The following is a 23,802-nucleotide window of genomic DNA, read 5'->3' as shown; positions in this document are numbered from 1 at the left end:
TGAGAAAAAAAAATCCAGAAAATCACATTGTCTGTTTTTTTAACATTTTATTTGCATATTATGGTGGAAAATAAGTATTTGGTCAGAAACAAAATTTCATCTCAATACTTTGTAATATATCCTTTGTTGGCAATGACAGAGGTCAAACGTTTTCTGTAAGTCTTCACAAGGTTGCCACACACTGTTGTTGGTATGTTGGCCCATTCCTCCATGCAGATCTCCTCTAGAGCAGTGATGTTTTTGGCTTTTCGCTTGGCAACACGGACTTTCAACTCTGTCCAAAGGTTTTCTATAGGGTTGAGATCTGGAGACTCGCTAGGCCACTCCAGGACCTTGAAATGCTTCTTACGAAGCCACTCCTTCGCTGCCCTGGCGGTGTGATTGGATCATTGTCATGTTGAAAGACCCATCCACGTTTCATCTTCAATGCCCTTGCTGATGGAAGGAGGTTTGCACTCAAAATCTCACGATACATGGCCCCATTCATTCTTTCATGTACCCGGATCAGTCGTCCTGGCCCCTTTGCAGAGAAACAGCCCCAAAGCATGATGTTTCCACCACCATGTTTTACAGTAGGTATGGTGTTTGATGGATGCAACTCAGTATTCTTTTTCCTCCAAACACGACAAGTTGTGTTTCTACCAAACAGTTCCAGTTTGGTTTCATCAGACCATAGGACATTCTCCCAAAACTCCTCTGGATCATCCAAATGCTCTCTAGCAAATTTCAGACGGGCCCGGACATGTACTGGCTTAAGCAGTGGGACACGTCTGGCACTGCAGGATCTGAGTCCATGGTGGCGTAGTGTGTTACTTATGGTAGGCCTTGTTACATTGGTCCCAGCTCTCTGCAGTTCATTCACTAGGTCCCCCCGCGTGGTTCTGGGATTTTTGCTCACCGTTCTTGTGATCATTCTGACCCCACGGGGTGGGATTTTGCGTGGAGCCCCAGATCGAGGGAGATTATCAGTGGTCTTGTATGTCTTCCATTTTCTAATTATTGCTCCCACTGTTGATTTCTTCACTCCAAGCTGGTTGGCTATTGCAGATTCAGTCTTCCCAGCCTGGTGCAGGGCTACAATTTTGTTTCTGGTGTCCTTTGACAGCTCTTTGGTCTTCACCATAGTTGAGTTTGGAGTCAGACTGTTTGAGGGTGTGCACAGGTGTCTTTTTATACTGATAACAAGTTTAAACAGGTGCCATGACTACAGGTAATGAGTGGAGGAAAGAGGAGACTCTTAAAGAAGAAGTTACAGGTCTGTGAGAGCCAGAAATCTTGATTGTTTCTGACCAAATACTTATTTTCCACCATAATATGCAAAAAAAATGATAAAAAAACAGACAATGTGATTTTCTGGATTTTTTTTCTCAGTTTGTCTCCCATAGTTGAGGTCTACCTATGATGTAAATTACAGATGCCTCTCATCTTTTTAAGTGGTGGAACTTGCACTATTGCTGACTGACTAAATACTTTTTTGCCCCACTGTATCTCCCATCCCTGGACCCCCACATCTCATACCTCCCATTACTACTCCCTCCTATCACTCCCTATCCAACATGAACTTCCGCAATCTTTCCAACATAAAACCCGTGCCCCTGACGCCCACCCCCCTGCTCCCTCTCTCTGGAGCACTCTGGAATGCCCGCTCAATCTGCAATAAGCTTCATGTGATTCACAACCTTTTTCTCTCCCGCAATCTTGCCTTCCTTGGCCTCACAGAAACATGGCTAACACCCTCTGACACCGCCTCCCCTGCTGCGCTGTGTTACGGAGGCCTCCACTTCACCCACACCCCTCGACCCGGCAACCAGCATGGTGGAGGAGTGGGTCTTCTCCTTTCTTCAAACTGCACCTTTAACCCAATCCCACCTCTTCCCTCCCTTATCCTCCCCTCTTTTGAAGTCCATTCTGTCCGCATCTACTCTCCCTCCAACCTCCAAGTGGCCGTCATATACCGACCTCCGGGCCCGGCCACTGCCTTTATTGACCAATTCTCCACCTGGCTTCTTCACTTTCTCTCTGCTGACACTCCCACCATCATCATGGGTGACTTCAACATCCCCATTGATACCCTTCAGTCAACAGCCTCCAAACTTCTGTCCCTTACCTCATCCTTTGGACTTACTCAGTGGTCCTCCGCAGCCACCCACACGGATGGGCATACACTAGACCTGGTATTCACCCGTCTCTGCTCTCTATCTAACTTCACCACCTCCCCTCTCCCTCTATCCGACCACCATCTGCTCACCTTCTCATCCCTGTCCTCCTCACCAATCATCCATATCCAGCAACATGCGCACCCACGCAGAAACCTTGCACACCTAGACACCCACACACTCTCTGACTCCATCCTACCACTGGCATCCATATCCTCACTCCACGACACAGACGGTGCTGCTGCTTTCTACAATGCCACTCTCGCATCAGCTATTGACACGGTTGCCCCTCTCGTCCATGGCAGAGCGCGACGTATCAATAGACAACCTTGGCATAATAACACCACCAAAAAGCTAAGGCAAGTGTCCAGGGTTGCGGAGCGGCGTTGGAAGAGAACACACTCGCAAGACGACTTCACTGTATTCAAACAAGCAACACTCGCTTTTAAATCTGCACTCACCTCTGCTAAACAGGCCTACTTCACAACCCTCGTATCTTCCCTATCCCACAACCCCAAACAGTTATTCAAAACATTTAACTCCCTCCTCCGCCCCCCACTGCCCCCTCCAACCTCCCTCATCTCTGCTGAGGACTTTGCCACACACTTTAAAAATAAGATCGACCAGACAAGGCAAGACTTTATTGTTCAACCACCACAACCCCTTTGTATACCAGACCAATGCCCAAACCCCATAACCTCCCTATCCAACATCACTGAAGGGGGACTTAATTGTCTCCTCTCCAAATCCCACCTCACCACCTGTGCGCTCGACCCCATCCCATCCCACCTCCTCCCCAACCTCACCACCACACTTATCCCATCCCTAACCCACCTCTTCAACCTATCACTAACTTCTGGCACCTTCCCCTCTGCGTTCAAACATGCCACAATCACGCCTATCCTTAAAAAGCCAACCCTCGATCCAACTGCTATGTCCAGCTATCGCCCAATATCGCTGCTCCCATTTGCTTCCAAACTCCTGGAGCAGCACGTCCATGCTGAACTCTCCTCCCACCTCTCATCTAACTTGTTGTACGACAATCTACAATCTGGTTTCCGCCCCCATCACTCAACTGAGACTGCCCTGACCAAAATCACTAACGACCTACTTACCGCCAAAGCTACTGGACAATACTCTGTACTCCTCCTTCTAGACCTGTCCTCTGCTTTCGACACAGTTGACCACTGCCTCCTACTGCAGATGCTCTCCTCCTTTGGCATCAAAGACCTCGCCCTATCCTGGATCGCCTCGTACCTTTCCAACCGCACATTCAGCGTCTCCCACTCCCATACTACCTCCTCATCCCACCCTCTCTCTGATGGAGTCCCCCAAGGCTCTGTTCTAGGACCCCTACTCTTCTCAATCTATACACTTGGCTTGGGACAACTCATAAAGTCCCATGGATTCCAGTACCACCTCTATGCTGACGACACTCAGATCTACCTCTCTGGCCCAGACGTCACCGCTCTGCTGTCCAGAATCCCAGAGTGCCTATCAGCCATATCCTCCTTCTTCTCCTCTCGCTTCCTCAAACTCAATGTGGACAAATCTGAACTCATCATCTTTCCTCCATCCCACAAATCTTCCCTACTTGACCTATCTATCGCAGTCAATGACATCATGCTTTCCCCTGTACCCGAAGTCCGCTGCCTCGGAGTAACCTTCGACTCTGCCCTGTCCTTCAAACCACACATCCAAGCTCTTTCCAACTCCTGTCGCCTCCAGCTCAAAAATATCTCCAGGATCCGTCCTTTCCTCAACCCCCAATCTACTAAAATGCTTGTGCACGCCCTCATCATTTCCCGCCTTGACTACTGCAACATCCTTTTCTGTGGCATCCCTGCTAACACCCTTGCACCTCTCCAGTCCATCCTTAACTCTGCTGCCCGACTAATCCATCTCTCTCCTCGCTACTCCTCCGCTTCCCCCCTCTGCAAATCTCTTCACTGGCTCCCATTCCCTCAGTGTATCCAGTTCAAATTGCTAATACTGACCTACAAAGCCATCCACAACCTGTCTCCTCCATATATCTCTGAACTAATCTCTCGATATCTTCCCTCACGTGACCTCCGGTCCTTCCAAGACCTCCTTCTCTCCTCCACACTTATTCGCTCCTCATCCAATCGCCTCCAAGACTTCTCCCGAATATCCCCCATCCTCTGGAACTCTCTGCCCCAACACGTCCGACTATCAACCACAGTCGGATCCTTCAGATGGAACCTGAAAACTCATCTCTTCAGGAAAGCCTACAGCCTGCACTGACACCGCTGCTGCCTCATCACTATCGAAGCTACCGCCTCACCAACACCGGAGCTACCGCCTCACCAACACCGGAGCTACCGCCTCACCAACACCGGAGCTCCTGCAACCCTCAACCTACTGTCTCCTTCCCCATAATCCTGTAGAATGTAAGCCCGCAAGGGCAGGGTCCTCGCCCCTCTGTATCAGTCCGTCATTGTTAGTTTGTTTACTGTATGTGATATTTGTAACTTGTATGTAACCCCTTCTCATGTACAGCACCATGGAATCAATGGTGCTATATAAATAAATAATAATAATAATAATAATATGGAGGACAATGGGGGATATATTATATTGTATGGAGGACCATGGGGAGTGCATTATATAGTATGGAGGACCATTGGGAATGCATTATATTGTATGGAGGACCATGGGGGGTACATTATATTGCATGGAGGACCATAGGAGGTGTATTATATTTTATGGATGACCATGGGGTGCATTATATTCTATGGGGGACCATGAGGAGTGCATTATATTGTATGGGGGACCATGGGGGTGTGTTATATTATATGGAGAACCATGGGAGGTGCATTATATTGTATGGAGGACCATGGGGAGAGCATTACATTGTATGGAGGACCATAGGGGTATATTATATTGTATGGAGGACCATGGGGAGTGCATTATATTGTATGGAGGACCATTGGGAATGCATTATATTGTATGTAGGACCATGGGGGGTACATTATATTGTATGGAGGATCATGGGGAGTGCATTATATTGTATGGAGGACCATTGGGAATGCATTATATTGTATGGAGGACCATGAGGTGTGCATTATATTGTATGGGGGACCATGGGGAGTGCATTATATTGTATGAGGGACCATGCAGGATGCATTATATTGTATAGAGGACCATGGGGAGTGCATTATGTTTGGAGGACCATTGGGAATGCACTATATTGTATGGAGGACCATGGGGCGATTATATTGTGTGGAGGACCTTGAGGAGTGCATTCTCCTCTATGGAGGACCATGGAGAATGCATCATATTATATGGAGGACCATGGAGAGTGCATTTTATGGGGGACCATGGAGAGCGCATTATATTGTATGGCAGACCATGGGTATGCATTATATTGTATGGAGAACAATGGGGGTGCATTATATTGTATGGAGGGCCATGGGGAGCGCATTATATTGAATGAAGGACCATGGGACGTCCATTATATTGTATGGTGAATCATGGGGAATGCATCATACTGTACGGAGGACCATGAAGAGTGCATTATATACTATGGAGGATCATGGGGAGAAATTATATTGTATGGGGGACCATATCGGGTGCATTATATTGTATGGAGGACCCTGGCGAGTGCATTATATTGTATAGAGGACCATGGGGGTGCATTATATTCTATGGAAGACCATGTGGAGGCATTATATTGTATGGAGGACCGTGGAGGGTGGATTATATTGTATGGGGACCATGAGGAATGCATTACATTGTATGGAGGACCATGGGAGGTAGATTATATTGTATGGACGACCATGGGGAGTGCATTATGTTGTATGGAGGACCATGGGGGTGTATTATATTGTATGGGGGACCATATGGAGTGCATTTTATTGTCTGGAGGACCATGGGGAGTGCATTATATTGCATGAGGGACCATGGGGGTGCATTATATTGTATGAGGGACCATCGGGAGTGCATGTTATTGTATGAAAGACCATGGGGGGTGCATTATATTGTATGGAGGACCATGGGAGGTTCATTCTATTGTATGGAGAACCATGGGGAGTGCATTTTACCGTATGGAGGACCATGGGGAGTGCATTATATGGTATAAAGGACCGTGGGGGGTGGATTATATTATATAGAGGACCGTGGGAAGTGCATTATATTCTATGGAGGACCATGCGGAGTGCATTATATTGTATGGAGGGCCATGGGGAGTGCAATATATTATATGGAAGACCATGGCAAGTGCATTATATTGTATGGAAGACCATGGCGAGTGCATTATATTTTATGGAGGACCATGGGGAGCGCATTAAATTGTATGGGGAACCATGGAGGTGCACTATATTGTATGGAGAACAATGGGGTTGCATTATATTGTATGGAGGGCCATGGGGAGTGCATCATACCGTATGGAGGACCATGAGGAGTGCATTATATTGTATGAAGGACCATGGGGGGTCCATTATATTGTATGCAGAGCCATGGGGCAAGCATCATACCATATGGAGGACCATGAGGAGTGCATTATATTGTATGGAGGACCGTGGGGGGTGCATTATATTGTATGGAGGATCATGGGGAGTGCATTACATTGTATGGAGAACCATAGGGGGATGAATTATATTGTATAGAGGACCATGGGGGTCCATTATATTCTATAGAGGACCATGTGGAGGCATTATATTGTATGGAGGACCATGGAGGGTGGATTATATTGTATGGAGGACCATGGGGGTGCATTATAATGTATGGAGGATCATGAGGGGTGGATTATATTGTATGTACGACCATGGTGGGTGCATTATATTGTATGGAGGACCATGGGGGTGTATTAAATTGTATGGGGGACCATGGGGAGTGCATTTTATTGTATGGAGTACAATGCGGAGTGCATTATATTGTATGAGGTACCATGGGGGTGCATTATATTGTATGAGGGACCATTGTGAGTGCATGTTATTGTATGAAGGACCATGGGCTGCATTATATTGTATGGACGACCATGGGGAGTGCATTATATTGTATGGAGGACCATGGGGTGTATTATATTGTATGGGGGACCATGGGGAGTGCATTTTATTGTATGGGGGACCATGGGGAGTGCATTATATTGTATGAGGGACCATGCGGGTGCATTATATTGTATGAGGGACCATTGTGAGTACATGTTATTGTATGAAGGACCATGGGGTGCATTATATTGTATGGAGGACCATGGGGAGTGCATGGAGGTACATTATATTGTATGGAGAACCATGGGGAGTGCATGGAGGTACATTATATTGTATGGTGGACCATGGGGAGTACATTATATTGCATGGAGCACCGTGGGGGTGGATTATATTGTATAGAGGACCGTGGGAAGTGCATCATATTTTATGGAGGACCATTGGGAGTGCATTATATTTTATAGAGGACCATGGGGTGCATTATATTGTATGGAGGACCATGGTGAGTGCAATATATTGTATGGAGGACCATGGGGTGCATTATATTGTATGGAGGACCATGAGGAATGCATTATATTGTAGGGAGGACCTTGGGGGGGGGGTGCATTATATTTTATGGAGGACCTTGGGGAGTGCATTATATTGTATGGATGCCCATCAGGGGTGCATTATATTCTATGGAGGACCACTGGGGGTGCATTATATTGTATGGAGGACCATGGGGACTATTATACTATAAGGAGGATTATGGGGGGCGCATTATACTATATGAAGGATTATTGGGGTGAATTATACTATGTGGAAGGTTATGTGGGGCCATTATATTTGCAGTGCTCGTGTGGGCCATTATACAGTGTGAGGCTATTATACCGTATTTAGGCCCATTATACTACAAGGAGGGCTGTGTGGGGGTCACAGTCATGGAATCATACTGTGTTGGGGATCACCATATTTTGCCTTGGGAGTTGAGGTGGGCTATAATACCGTATTGTAAATACATGATGTTTTCTTAATGGAGCTGTGGATTTCCATACAGGCTATAACTTGGGTACTGACTTTATAGTAGGTAACGTACATCTTGCTGGTGTTAGGAGTGTCACACTCAGACACAGCGCTGCCCACTGGTTAGGAATGGTTAAATTTAGGTCTGCAGACCGAGGCTCCTACTCCTACTACGTTTCCTTATAGCTGTTTATTTCATATTTTCTCTTTTTTTCTTTCTGTTGAGATATTGCTTGAATTTAGAAGCCAATCAGAAGAAAAATAGCTGCAGTGTAAAGCAATAACGAAAGTTGGAGCAGCTGCCTCTGATAATACAGAAGGTTGAAATCTGGTATTAGATTGATCATCTGCTTTAAAGGGAATCTGCCACCAGGTTTTTCTACCCCATGTGAGAGCAGCATAATGAAGGGACACTGATTCCAGTGATGTCTCACTTACTGGGCTGCTTGCAGATATTCAGACTCCTCCCCCTTTCAGAGGCCCATCCCCTTAGTCTATAACTCTATATGATACTTTATTTAGTAGCCACTCGGAAGAGAATGAGCTGCAGTGTAAAGCATGGTGTACAGATGAAATAGCTGTTACTTATGTAGATCTAGGACTCTGATGACCTTGCAGTAATGTATATATTATCAGCTTTATAATACAGATAATTGTAATGTCATTTTCTACCCGTGAATGAAATCCTATAAACCGCAGGAAGGCGCCTTTTGTAGTGCCGTATTATGAACGGCGCCTCCGTGCTGCTTCCTATCCCTAAATCCTAATTCTCAGTACAAGAGCTGCGCTCTGCAGATAACAGCAGCACCAGGGCTCTTCTTGACTTGAAAGGGAGGGGATTTGTCTCTGAATTTAAGGGGTCACAGGTGGGGCAATAAGGTCCCCGTCCGTCCGCAGGACTCAAGTACAGATTGTATTACCTCCTAATAGAATATCATATCCTATTCACATTATCAGTCTTATCAAAGGCCTAAATCTGCCAAATCCAGCTCAAGAAGAACATCTCCTTAGTTTTCCCCTCCTGTCACTGATAGCGCCTGTAATTTAAGACACCCTTAAGATTAAAACGAAGTCATGGGTCAATAAAAAAAAGACCATAAAATGTAATTTTATTTCATGAGGTTTTCACTTTGAATGTAAAAAAAAATAAAAAATAAAAAAAATAAATTAGGCTTCCACAGCAGCACAGAGTGTTTCAGGAGACGTGTGTGTTGATCTGCTAGTAGGCAGTCATCCAATGTTCGAGAGGACAGAGCTGCTTGTAGAAGAGTGTGAGGTCATACATTTTTAATGGGGGCTGCAAGGTCCCCCAGCAGCACAGAGTATTTTAAGAGGGGTTGTGCTGATTTTGCAGGGGACCGCGTCCACTCATATGAATTGAGACAAGTATGAGCTCATAGTCTTGATAGGAGAAGGGTCTTCAGCAGCGCAAATTAGCATTCTTATCATGTGAGGGATCTAACAAGTGTCCACTCAAGTGGTGATGTTGTGATATTAAACTGGACAGTGCTGCTGGTGCACAATAGTAGGTCATAGATATATACAGGGAGCAGGGTGTCCAACAGCACAGAGTATTTCAGGAGAGCAGGGTTCTGATCATGTGGGGATCTATGGCCTGTCCACTTATATTGCGACGTTGTGATGTTTGAGAGGACAGGACTGCATGTATGCAAATGGTAGGTCCCACATATACAGCTCTGGCAAAAATTAAGAGACCACTGCAAAATGTTCAGTTTGTCTGATTTTTCTCTTTATAGGGATATTTTTTAGTAAAATGTAAATTGTTCTTTTAGTCTATAAACTTCCGACAACAGGTCTCCGAAGTTCCAAGCAATAAATTTTGTATTTTTTTTCTGTGAAAGAAAAATGGTCAAAATTAAAAAACAAAAAAACAACCCAGTGCTTTCAGACCTCAAATAATGCAAAGAAAACAAGTTCATAATCATTTAGAAACAACAATACTAATGTTTTACTTCAGGAAGAGTTCAGAAATCAATATTTTGTGGAATAACCATGATTGTTAATCACATCTTTCCTGCGTCTTGGCATGCTTTCCACCAGTCTCACACTGCTCCTGGGTGACCTTATGCCACTCCTGGTACAAACATGTTCTTCTTTGTGTGATACTTGTGACTATCCATCATCCTCTTGATTACATTCCAGAGGTTTTCAGTGGGGTTCAGGTCTGGAGATTGGGCTGGGATGGGCATGACAGGGATTTGATGTGGTGGCCTCTTAACATTTGCTGTATAATGGGAGGAGCAGGGTGCTCCGCAGCACAGAGTATTTCAGGAGATGTGTGGGGTAGTTCTCTGCCGCCTTCTATTTTTTGGAAGTGCATTTGGACAGCAAGGTGGATTGCTGTTAAGGGAATTAGAGAAAAAAAAAAATCTATAAATCTTCAGCATAGCGAGTGTGAGCGAGCTGAGTGTGATCTGAGCGTAAGTGTGAACGGCGGTAAGTGAGACTTGTGATTCAGTGACTTTGGAGTCAGGGAGTTTCCAAGGGAGGAAGTACTGAATTGCTGTCTGTTTTTTTATTTTTTTATTAATATTTTGTATTTATTTTATTTTTTTTTTTATTTAACTTTTCTGTCTGGTGCAATCCCCATTAGGAAATGTGCTCCACTCTTGTTAATGCCATCCAGTGCACATCTTGCCACATGTATGCAATCCTTGAGCAGCCGATCGAGGGTGCATACTGCTGTGCGAGATGTGAGCACATTGTGCATTTGGAAACCCAGATTCTGGATCTAAATGTGCAGCTGGCAACACTGAGATCCATAGACAATATGGAGAGGAGTCTTCTGCTCACGGAGCAGACGCTCAATGGGACAGATGAGGGGGGGATGGTGGGATGGAGCTGCAGGACGATGAAGTAGCAAGCTGGGTGACAGTTAGGAAGCGGGGTAGAGGGAAGAGTGCCAGGGAGGCTGGTCCTGATCTGGAACACCCCAATAAGTTTGCTAAGTTGGCAGATGAGGGAGGTGCCAGTACAGGGGTAGCACTGCTGCAGCCAGGCATGTCCTCTGAAAGCCGGAGGAGTGACTGCTCCAGTAAGGAGGGAAATAGGAGAGCAGGGCAGGCCAGACAGGTGCTGGTAGTGGGAGACTCAATTATTAGGGGAACAGATAGGGCAATCTGTCACAAAGACAGGGATCGTCGAACGGTGTGCTGCCTTCTTGGCGCTCGAGTCCGACACATCGCTGATCGGGTGGACAGATTATTGGGAGGGGCTGGAGAGGACCCAGCGGTCATGGTGCACATTGGCACAAATGACAAAGTTAGAGGTGGGTGGAAGGTCCTTAAAGATGATTTCAGGGAATTAGGCTGCAAGCTGAAAGCAAGGACCTCCAACGTGGTATTTTCCGAAATACTGCCTGTACCACGTGCCACGCCAGAGAGGCAACGGGAGATTAGGGAGGTTAATAAGTGGCTCAAGAATTGGTGTAGGAAGGAGGGGTTTGGGTTCCTGCAGAACTGGGCCGACTTCTCAGTTGGCTACAGGCTCTACGCTAGGGACGGGCTGCACCTCAATGGGGAGGGTGCAGCTGTGCTGGGGGAGAGAATGGCTAGAAGGTTGGAGGAGTGTTTAAACTAGGAATTGGGGGGGAGGGTATTCATTTTATAGGAGGGGAAGATAGTGCAGATAGAGACCTGGGCACAAATAAGGAAGTTGGGGGTGGCGGTGGCATGGGGGGTGGGGTTAGAACAGTTAATAATTTAAGAAAGAATAGAGGTGCAGAGAGATACATAAAATGTATGTATACTAATGCCAGAAGCCTTGCCAACAAAATGGACGAATTAGAACTAATGTTGTTGGAGCATAATTATGACATGGTGGGGATATCTGAGACATGGCTGGATGAGAGCCATGACTGGGCTGTTAACTTGCAGGGCTATAGCCTGTTCAGAAATGACCGTACAGATAAGCGAGGGGGTGGGGTGTGTCTATATGTAAAATCGTCCTTAAAACCCATCCTGCGTGATAATATAGGTGAATTTAATGAAAATGTAGAATCCCTGTGGGTGGAGATAAGGGGAGGGGGAAAAAATAATAAATTACTGATAGGGGTTTGTTATAAATCTCCAAAAATAATGGAAGCAATGGAGAATATCCTCGTAAAGCAAATAGATGAAGCTGCGACTCAAGGAGAAGTCATTATTATGGGGGACTTCAACTACCCTGAAATAGATTGGGGAACAGAAACCTGCAGTTCCAGCAAAGGTAATCGGTTTTTGACAACTATGAGAGACAATTACCTTTCACAACTGGTTCAGGACCCAACAAGAAGGGGGGCACTGCTAGACCTAATATTAACCAACAGGCCAGACCGCATATCAAATATAAGGGTTGGGGGTCACTTGGGTAATAGCGATCACAAAATAATAAGTTTTCATGTATCCTTTAAAAAGATGTGTAATAGAGGGGTTACAAGGACACTAAACTTCAGGAGGGCAAATTTCCAACGGATGAGAGAGGATCTTGGTGCAATTAATTGGGACGATATCCTGAGACACAAAAATACACCAAGAAAATGGGAGACATTTATTAGCATCCTGGATAGAACCTGTGCACAGTATATACCGTATGGGAATAAACATACTAGAAATAGGAGGAAACCAATATGGCTAAATAGAGCTGTAAGGGGCGCAATAAGTGACAAAAAGAAAGCATTTAGAGAATTAAAGGAAGTAGGTAGTGAGGAGGCATTAAATAAATACAGAAAATTAAATAAATTCTGTAAAAAGCAAATCAAGGCAGCAAAGATTGAGACAGAGAGACTCATTGCCAGAGAGAGTAAAAATAATCCTAAAATATTCTTTAACTACATAAATAGTAAGAAACTAAAAAATGATAGTGTTGGCCCCCTTAAAAATAGTCTGGGTGAAATGGTGGATGAGGATGAGGAAAAAGCCAATATGCTAAATGACTTTTTTTCATCAGGATTTACACAAGAAAATCCCATGGCAGACAAAATGACTAGTGATAAAAAATTCCCCATTAACTGTCACCTGTTTTAACCCAGCAGGAAGTGCGGCGGCGTCTAAAAATCACTAAAATTGACAAATCTCCGGGCCCGGATGGGATACACCCTCGAGTACTGCAGGAATTAAGTACAGTCATCTATAGACCATTATTTTTAATCTTTAAAGACTCCATATTAACAGGGTCTGTACCACAGGACTGGCGTATAGCAAATGTGGTGCCAATATTCAAAAAGGGGACAAAAACTGAACTCGGAAATTATAGGCCAGTAAGCTTAACCTCTACTGTGGGTAAAATCCTGGAAGGCATTCTAAGGGACGCTATACTGGAGTATCTGAAGAAGAATAACCTCATGACCCAGTATCAGCACGGGTTTACTAGGGACCGTTCATGTCAGACTAATTTGATCAGTTTCTATGAAGAGGTAAGTTCCGGATTGGACCAAGGGAACCCAGTGGATGTAGTGTATATGGACTTTTCAAAAGCTTTTGATACGGTGCCACACAAAAGGTTGATACATAAAATGAGAATAATGGGGATAGGGGAAAATATGTGCAAGTGGGTTGAGAGCTGGCTCAGGGATAGGAAACAAAGGGTGTTTATTAATGGAGCACACTCGGACTGGGTAGCGGTTAGCAGTGGGGTACCACTGGGGTCAGTATTGGGCCCTCTTCTTTTTAACATATTTATTAATGACCTTGTAGGGGGCATTCAGAGTATAATTTCAATATTTGCAGATGACACTAAACTCTGCAGGGTAATCAATACAGAGGAGGACAATTTTATATTACAGGATGATTTATGTAAACTAGAAGCTTGGGCTGATAAATGGCAAATGAGCTTTAATGGGGATAAATGTAAGGTCATGCACTTGGGTAGAAGAAATAAGATGTATAATTATGTGCTTAATTCTAAAACTCTGGGCAAAACCGGCAATGAAAAAGACCTGGGTGTATGGGTGGATGACAAACTCATATTCAGGGGCCAGTGTCAGGCAGCTGCTACAAAGGCAAATAAAATAATGGGATGCATTAAAAGAGGCATAGATGCTCATGAGGAGAATATAATTTTACCTCTATACAAGTCACTAGTTCGACCACACTTAGAATACTGTGCACAGTTCTGGTCTCCGGTGTATAAGAAAGACATAGCTGAACTAGAGCGGGTGCAGAGAAGAGCGACCAAGGTTATTAGAGGACTGGGGGGTCTGCAATACCAAGATAGGTTATTACACTTGGGGCTATTTAGTTTGGAAAAACGAAGACTAAGGGGTGATCTTATGTTAATGTATAAATATATGAGGGGACAGTACAAGGACCTTTCTGATGATCTTTTTAATCATAGACCTGAAACCGGGACTAGGGGGCATCCTCTGCGTTTGGAGGAAAAAAGGTTTAAGCATAATAACAGACGCGGATTCTATACTGTAAGAGCAGTGAGACTATGGAACTCTCTGCCGTATGATGTTGTAATGAGTGATTCATTACTTAAATTTAATAGGGGACTGGATACCTTTCTGGAAAAGTGTAATGTTACAGGGTATATACACTAGATTCCTTGATAGGGCGTTGATCCAGGGAACTAGCCTGATTGCCGTATGTGAAGTCGGGAAGGAATTTTTTTCCCCAATGTGGAGCTTACTCTTTGCCACATGGGTTTTTTTTTGCCTTCCTCTGGATCAACATGTTAGGGCATGTTAGGTTAGGCTATGGGTTGAACTAGATGGACTTATAGTCTTCCTTCAACCTTAATAACTATGTAACTATGTAACTATGTAATGATGGCAGTAAGGACAGGGCTGCATGTGGCAGAGGATGGACACAAAGTGGAGCTCACAGAGTAATAGTGGAAGAAGCCGGGTCTCCAGCAGGGCAGAGTATTTCAGAAAATGGCTATGCAGAACTTGCTCAAGTTAGCAAATGCATCAGCTCCTGATATTACTGGTCCGGATGGGGCTGTAGATGAGGATGTGGGGAGGGGAAAAAATGTAGGCCATAGCCTGGAAGGATGGGGGTTTCCACAGCACAGAGTATAAGTGTCATAGTAACGTAAATATAAACAAAAAAGTAGTGGGCCGTAAAAGTAGGTGACTGGTCCCACAGTAGCCCAGAGTATTTAATAACTGTCCTCTCAATTTCCCCAGAAACACACTGTGTGCAGATTCTTGTGTGCTCGGTGCAGTACAGGAAGGAGGGTAGAAATCACACAGAGGCGGCTGCGGGGATCATGCGATTTATTTTGCGCAGACTTGTACAAACATTACGGTAGCGAGCTAACTCCATCTATAACATAGACGCCATCTAGTGGACACTGATGATATTGGGTCTTCTCTCTGAAAAAAAAAGCAGACTATGAAACAAAACATCCAAGAGATGAAGCAGAAACAATTAGGCTTCGTGTAAACGATCAGGAGTAGTAGCGTTCTGGACACAGCGGATTTACTGAATCTAATGACATTCTACGCTACAGAAATTGCCGTGCTGCAGCTCATAAACCCGCACCGCGAGCGAGGGTACACCGCGTTAAATAGGAGCACAGTGGGCATGGGATTTCTGTAAGGGTATGTGCACACGTTGTGGATTCTCTGTGGATCCGCAGCGTTTTTTGAGCTGCAGATTCACAATTGATTTACAGTACAATGTAAATCAATGAGAAAAAAAAATGCTGTGCACACTTTGCGGAAAATCCGCTGCGGAAACGCTGCGGTTTAAAAGAAGTAGCATGTCACTTCTTTTTTGCGAATCTGCGGCATTTTTGTACCCATTCCATTATAGAAAACCGCAGGGGTAAAAAACGCAGCAAATCCGCAAAAAAAACCCGCAGAAAAACGCACAAAAAACGCGACAAATCCGCAGATGCGTTTTCTGCCAGGAGAGGCAGAAACCGCACCAGAAATTCCTAAGCCTAATCCACAACATGTGCACATAGCCTAAATCTCACCCACTGTGCGTGTAATCTAGAACGCGGCTACTCCGGATCGTGGGCACGCAGTCTTACAGGAGCAAACATGTCTGCAAATTTACAATCAATACCTGCCCACATAGACTATACTGAGAGGTGTTATACTGGGGTCCTCATAGACTGTACTGAGAGGTGTTATACTGGGGTCCTCATACACTGTACTGAGAGGTGTTATACTGGGGTCCTCATAGACTGTACTGAGAGGTGTTATACTGGGGTCCTCATAGACTGTACTGAGAGGTGTTATACTGGGGTCCTCATAGACTATACTGAGAGGTGTTATACTGGGGTCCTCATACACTGTACTGAGAGGTGTTATACTGGGGTCCTCATAGACTGTACTGAGAGGTGTTATACTGGGGTCCTCATAGACTGTACTGAGAGGTGTTATACTGGGGTCCTCATAGACTGTACTGAGAGGTGTTATACTGGGGTCCTCATACACTGTACTGAGAGGTGTTATACTGGGGTCCTCATAGACTGTACTGAGAGGTGTTATACTGGGATCCTCATAGACTGTACTGAGAGGTGTTATACTGGGGTCCTCATAGACTATACTGAGAGGTGTTATACTGGGGTCCTCATACACTGTACTGAGAGGTGTTATACTGGGGTGTCCATAGACTGTACTGACAAGTGATATACTGGGGTCCTCATAGACTGTACTGACAAGTGATATACTGGGGTCCTCATAGACTGTACTGAGAGGTGTTATATTGGGGTCCCCATAGACTGTACTGAGAGGTGTTATACTGGGGTCCTCATAGACTGTACTGAGAGGTGTTATATTGGGGTCCCCATAGACTGTACTGAGAGGTGTTATACTGGGGTCCTCATAGACTGTACTGAGAGGTGTTATATTGGGGTCCCCATAGACTGTACTGAGAGGTGTTATACTGGGGTCCTCATAGACTGTACTGAGAGGTGTTATACTGGAGTCCTCATACATTGTACTGACAAGTGTTATACTGGGGTCCCCATAGACTATACTGACAAGTGTTATACTGGGGTCCTCATACATTGTACTGAGAGGTGTTATACTGGAGTCCCCATAGACTATACTGACAAGTTATATACTGGGGTCCTCATAGACTGTACTGACAAGTGATATACTGGGGTCCTCATAGACTGTACTGAGAGGTGTTATACTGGAGTCCCCATAGACTATACTGACAAGTGTTATACTGGGGTCCTCATACATTGTACTGACAAGTGATATACTGGGGTCCTCATACACTGTACTGAGAGGTGTTATATTGGGGTCCTCATAGACTGTACTGAGAGGTGTTATACTGGGGTCCTCATACATTGTACTGAGAGGTGTTATACTGGAGTCCCCATAGACTATACTGACAAGTGATATACTGGGGTCCTCATACATTGTACTGACAAGTGTTATACTGGGGTCCTCATACACTGTTCTGACAAGTGTTATACTGGGGTCCCCCTAGACTGTACTGACAAGTGATATATTGGGGTCCTCATAGACTGTACTGACAAGTGTTATACTGGGGTCCTCATACACTGTACTGACAGGTGTTATACTGGGGTCCTCATACATTGTACTGACAAGTGTTATACTGGGGTCCTCATACATTGTACTGACAAGTGTTATACTGGGGTCCTCATACACTGTTCTGACAAGTGATATACTGGGGTCCTCATACATTGTACTGACAAGTGTTATACTGGGGTCCTCATACACTGTTCTGACAAGTGTTATACTGGGGTCCACCTAGACTGTACTGACAAGTGATATATTGGGGTCCTCATAGACTGTACTGAGAGGTGTTATACTGGAGTCCCCATAGACTATACTGACAAGTGTTATACTGGGGTCCTCATACACTGTACTGACAGGTGTTATACTGGGGTCCTCATACACTGTACTGACAAGTGTTATACTGGGGTCCTCATACACTGTTCTGACAAGTGATATACTGGGGTCCTCATACATTGTACTGAGAGGTGTTATACTGGAGTCCCCATAGACTATACTGACAAGTGTTATACTGGGGTCCTCATACACTGTTCTGACAAGTGATATACTGGGGTCCTCATACACTGTACTGAGAGGTGTTATACTGGAGTCCCCATAGACTATACTGACAAGTGTTATACTGGGGTCCTCATACACTGTACTGACAAGTGTTATACTGGGGTCCTCATACACTGTACTGACAGGTGTTATACTGGGGTCCTCATACATTGTACTGACAAGTGTTATACTGGGGTCCTCATACATTGTACTGACAAGTGTTATACTGGGGTCCTCATACACTGTTCTGACAAGTGATATACTGGGGTCCTCATACACTGTACTGAGAGGTGTTATACTGGGGTCCTCATAGACTGTACTGAGAGGTGTTATACTGGGGTCCTCATACACTGTACTGAGAGATGTTATACTGGGGTCCTCATAGACTGTACTAACAAGTGATATACTGGGGTCCTCATAGACTGTACTGACAAGTGATATACTGGGGTCCTCATACACTGTACTGAGAGGTGTTATACTGGGGTCCTCATAGACTGTACTGACAAGTGATATACTGGAGTCCCCATAGACTATACTGACAAGTGTTATACTGGGGTCCTCATACATTGTACTGACAAGTGTTATACTGGGGTCCTCATACACTGTACTGACAAGTGTTATACTGGGGTCCACCTAGACTGTACTGACAAGCCTTATATTGGGGTCCCCATAGACTGTACAGACAAGCCTTATACTGGGGTCCCCATAGACTGTACTCACAAGTGTTACACTGGGGTCCTCATACATTGTACTGACAGGTGTTATACTGGAGTCCCATAGACTATACTGACAAGAGTTATGGGGTCCACCTAAACTGTACTGACAAGCCTTTACTGGGGTCCACCTAGACTGTACTGACAAGTGTTATACTGGGGTCCTCATACATTGTACTGACAAGTGTTATACTGGGGTCCTCATACATTGTACTGACAAGTGTTATACTGGGGTCCTTATACACTGTTCTGACAAGTGATATACTGGGGTCCTCATACCCTGTACTGAGAGGTGTTATACTGGAGTCCCATAGACTATACTGACAAGAGTTATGGGGTCCACCTAAACTGTACTGACAAGCCTTTACTGGGGTCCACCTAGACTGTACTGACAAGTGTTATACTGTGGTCCCCATAGACTGTACATACAAGCCTTATACTGGGGTCCCCATAGACTGTACAGACAAGCCTTGTACTGGGGTCCCCATAGACTGTACAGACAAGCCTTCTGCTGGGGTCCCCATAGACTGTACAGACAAGCCTTATACTGGGGTCCCCATAGACTGAACAGACAAGCCTTATACTGGGGTCCCCATAGACTGTACAGACAAGCCTTGTACTGGGGTCCCCATAGACTGTACAGACAAGCCTTCTGCTGGGGTCCCCATAGACTGTACAGACAAGCCTTATACTGGGGTCCCCATAGACTGTACAGACAAGCCTTGTACTGGGGTCCCCATAGACTGTACAGACAAGCCTTGTACTGGGGTCCCCATAGATTGTACCGTCCTATAGTCCCCCCTCTCAGCTCGCTGGTGTCAGTTGTCCGCTCGGTAATACTCACATTTCAGACTTCGGACATGCATTTATCTGTGAGGAGGAAACAAAACATCGGATCATATTGCAGAATATTATATATGAGGTGGCAATGGGGCCATAATGGCTGTGAAACTGCTATAGACATACAATGGTTATCAAGAGGGCACAGTGGGGGGCATAAATCATTTCTATAGATGGGAGTACTGGGAACTTAGGGAGTTCTACTATTGCTGTCATTATGAGGTTGTCGTTGGGTGCTGGACATCTATGTGCGTATATGTAATAGTTGTCATGGGGGTGTTGCGCCTGCAGGGAAGCTCTATAGCTGGTAAATTGACATAGTGGCACAGGTGACGGCACATTACGGGCACGCCATGTGGTGAATATATGATACATTACCGGTGTGAGGCAGAATGATGATGTTGTCATCGGTCAGTCCTTGCTCCTTTGCTAGTTCTTTGAACTTCTCCAGGAGCTCAGGTCTCAGGTCCTTGTTTCTGCCTGGAAATGTGGAGCGAGACCTATTCACATCACAAGATCTCATAGACGACCACTGACGTGTGACCTCATGGGGGGCACTTACCGTGCAGAGACACGATGGTGTTGACCTCACTACCCTTGGTCTTGATGGCGTGCATCAAAGTGTATTCATCGTAGTTGGTTTCCACCACACGGATGACGTGGTCACTGCCGTAACCTTGGAGGAGGAAGCGGACCCTACATTATTTCTGTACATCCTGATGATTTTCACCTGTCTTCGCTGCCCTGAAGCTCTTGTAGATATTACATTTTAGCACAGGAATTGAACTACTTCTATAGTTATGTCTGGAGCCAAGCAGTGCCAGGTATGCCACTTATCTCCCCGCATGTGATGCCTGTGTTCCCTCTATTCCTGGTGCATGTCCCCAACTCATACCATGCAATATCCAACATGGTGCGGACTTACGTGGACTCTTGGACAGGAAGCGTCCGGGCTGGTCTGTCTTGATATAGGTCATGCTTCGCTTCTCACATCGATCCAGCCTGGAAAGTGACAAAAAATAGGGTATAAATTGCCCTAACAACCCTGCAGGGAGCCATAGAGTGGCCATATTGCGCAACCCAGGTTTCCTAGTGCCCACCCTGATTTTTTTTCTCTTACTTGGGATAGGTGGCGACAACATCAAGGTTCCCATCAGCAGTGGGGGTGATGACGGTCGTGCACATCTTCATCTGCTGCTTCTTGGACTGGAACCAGGCAGAGTTGGAGGCCAGGCCTATGCCGTACCACTTCCCTACAATCTGCAGAAGGAAGGGTTGTTAGGCAAAGGAAAAATGGCCATATGAACCCTTCCGCCGCAGCCCCCATATCCCTAGCAAACAGTCAATGCCTATTGTCAATTTGGAACTGTAACACTGCATGGTTGACACGAGCAACACGACTGTTACTATGTATAATGAAAGGCTCCGCAGCGTTCCAACAGACCTTGTGTTCTACTCCCTCACCATTGTCAACATCTCTGCTTGCAGTCAAACATTTGGAGCATTTATTATTTACATCCAGAGGCTAAAAAAACCAGAGTCTTCGGAGACTTGGCTACAATTTTATCCAGGCTGGGCACACATATATCTAGCCTGTAAGTCCAGACTGATACTGATACATTGTAACAAACTATCAGGATAGGAGAGATGCTGGATACCAGTGTAACATACCTTCACCTGTGAGAATTATCAGGGAGGTGCATGGTTTTATCACCTGGTTGTAAGCAAACAGGTTCCCAATTACTGACAGCAAGTGGAGATGTTGAACAGTGAGTCACTAAAAAGTTCTAAAACTTCTCCTACGGCGTGATTTTTTCATGACGCGTCAAGTGACCGTGCTAGTTGATGCTTGGCATATGGGGGATACGCAGACCCACTAAATGTGACTGTTCCAGTAGGTTTACCAGCAGCCCTATGTAAACATACCGCTCTTGTGAGATTACCCTGACCTGTGCCTAATGATAACACCAGCTCTGCTGTAAGCCCATGTAAATAATGCTATGCCCCTTTTTTGGGTAGGATATAATTTGTGACTCACCTTGTCCTCCTGGAAGTCCGGCTGTACGGGCACTTCCCCATAGGCACACAGGGCAGACAGAGTGACGAGGGCTAAGCTGAGCATGAGTCCCTTCATGGTCCTAGGTTGCTCCCAAAGTCTTCTGATGTCTCCTGTTATGTTGATGCTGATGCTGAACCTGCCACCCTTATATAGAGGATCAGCGGACAATCCCACAGCTGGTTGCTGGCCCGGGGACTGGGGCTGGCAAGTCTTAACATCACCCCCCCAATGTGCCCCCTGCAGAGAATGGTATGGAATGTGCCCAGTGGGTAGGGGAGGAAACTGGGGCGGGCGGGGAGCTCAGGGGTTGGAAGGTGTCATCAGTTTTTCTGCCTATTCCAGCTGTGCATCACATTGGTTTAATTACACTGAATAACAAAGTTCCTGTAAGTGCAGAAATCCTGATCTCTCTGTAAATGCTGCATGTGGTGCATGTGCTGGACGTGCCGGAGGCCCCGGACACCTGACACACGAGAACATCCTTCACATAATGCAAACACAACGCAAATCCAGCATGTCCCCATAACAGTGCATCATCCGCACATCCCCCATAAGTGTGTTCTCCACACATGTAAAGTGCCATGGAATAAATGGCGCTATAACAATAAATAATAATAATAATACATCCCCCGACATGATAAAAAAAAGTATGCAAAACGCTTTGGGATCACCAAAAGAGAAAAAGTACCGTAAACAACAAAAAGGGGAGAAAAACACTTAACAAACCACTAGGTTATAAATACACTGATAAGGTGTGCCCATAATAAGACCATCACCTATCCTCATATGCCGAAATGATAAGTACACAGGATATCGAACAACGATAATAAGCATGCATGGTCCAATAGGGATTTAGTACAATGAAACATCTTAGAAACGATCCAACACCGTTCTATGAACACAACATGTTCTGTGCAGAACAACAATGTAAACAAAGTCTTACGCCATCGCTGCAAATAAGGCCACGGTCACACTATCAGTGTTTGGTCAGTATTTTACATCAGTATTTGTAGCCAAAACCAGGAGTGGAACAATTAGAGGAAAAGTATAATAGAAACATATGCACCACTTCTGTATTTTTGACCCACTCATAGTTTTGGCTGAGAAATACTGATGTGAAATACTGACCAAATACTGATAGGGTGACCGTAGCCTAAGAATGGAACTTTCCGGATCATGTGCACAACACTTCAGGAATGTCATTGATTAACATTGCTTAAGTAATCCATTGCGTTTTTGGAGCATTTCCGTTTGGAAAAGCTACAAATCCGCATCATGTGCACATAGCCTAACAGTGCATCCTCCACAGATCCCCCATAACAGTGTGTCATCCACAGATCCCCCATAAGTGCATCATCCACAGATCCCCCATAACAATGTGTCATGCACAGATCCCCATAAGTGTTTTATCCACAGATCCCCATAACAGTGTCATCCACAGATCCCCATAACAGTGTTTTATCCACAGATCCCCATAACAATGTGTCATCCACAGATCCCCATAACAGTGTCATCCACAGATCCCCCATAACAGTGTGTCATCCCAGGCTCCCCCATAACAGTGTGTCATCCCAGGATCCCCCATAAGTGTTTTATCCACAGATCCCCCATAACAGTGTGTCATCCACAGATCCCCATAACAGTGTCATCCACAGATCCCCTATAACAATGTGTCATCCACAAATCCCTCATAAAAGTGTGTCATCCACAGATCCCCCATAACAGTGTGTCATCCACAGATCCTCATAACAATGTGTCATCCACAGATCCCCATAAGTGTGTCATCCACAGATCCCCCATAACAGTGTTTTATCCACGGATCCCCTATAACAATGTGTCATCCACAAATCCCCCATAAAAGTGTGTCATCCACAGATCCCCCATAACAGTGTGTCATCCACAGATCCCCATAACAGTGTTTTATCCACAGATCCCCCATAACAGTGTGTCATCCACAGATCCCCATAACAGTGTGTCATCCACAGATCCCCCATAAGTGTTTTATCCACAGATCCCCATAACAGTGTTTTATCCACAGATCCCCATAACAGTGCGTCATCCACAGATCCCCATAACAGTGCGTCATCCACAGATCCCC

General features: G+C 45.3%; 1 protein-coding gene across 1 annotated transcript; it reads right to left on the bottom strand.

Moving 5' to 3' along the window:
* Positions 1–15,309: 15,309 nt before the first annotated feature.
* On the bottom strand, positions 15,310–21,872 carry LOC138662265 (lipocalin). Its single transcript, XM_069747661.1, has 7 exons — positions 21,684–21,872; positions 20,766–20,905; positions 20,571–20,647; positions 20,208–20,321; positions 20,024–20,125; positions 19,650–19,675; positions 15,310–15,425 (listed from the first exon to the last, which is right to left on the bottom strand). Exons 1-6 carry the CDS (start codon positions 21,777–21,779, stop codon positions 19,653–19,655), a joined length of 552 nt encoding a protein of 183 aa, XP_069603762.1. The 5' UTR covers positions 21,780–21,872; the 3' UTR covers positions 15,310–15,425; positions 19,650–19,652.
* Positions 21,873–23,802: the final 1,930 nt, after the last annotated feature.

Source organism: Ranitomeya imitator, chromosome 2 (genome assembly GCF_032444005.1).
Source record: "Ranitomeya imitator isolate aRanImi1 chromosome 2, aRanImi1.pri, whole genome shotgun sequence".
Lineage (NCBI taxonomy): Eukaryota > Metazoa > Chordata > Amphibia > Anura > Dendrobatidae > Ranitomeya > Ranitomeya imitator.
Note: the sequence above shows the minus strand (reverse complement) of the source record. Positions and strands in the feature narration are given on the sequence as shown.

Excerpts from the sequence above, each read along its gene's own strand:
- LOC138662265 (XM_069747661.1), bottom strand. The coding sequence starts at position 21,779 with ATGAAGGGACTCATGCTCAGCTTAGCCCTCGTCACTCTGTCTGCCCTG. Across the intron at positions 20,648-20,765 it reads GTTGTCGCCACCTATCCCAA|GCTGGATCGATGTGAGAAGC; the intron begins GTAAGAGAAAAA and ends GTCACTTTCCAG. Across the intron at positions 19,676-20,023 it reads CATCATTCTGCCTCACACCG|ATAAATGCATGTCCGAAGTC; the intron begins GTAATGTATCAT and ends TCCTCCTCACAG.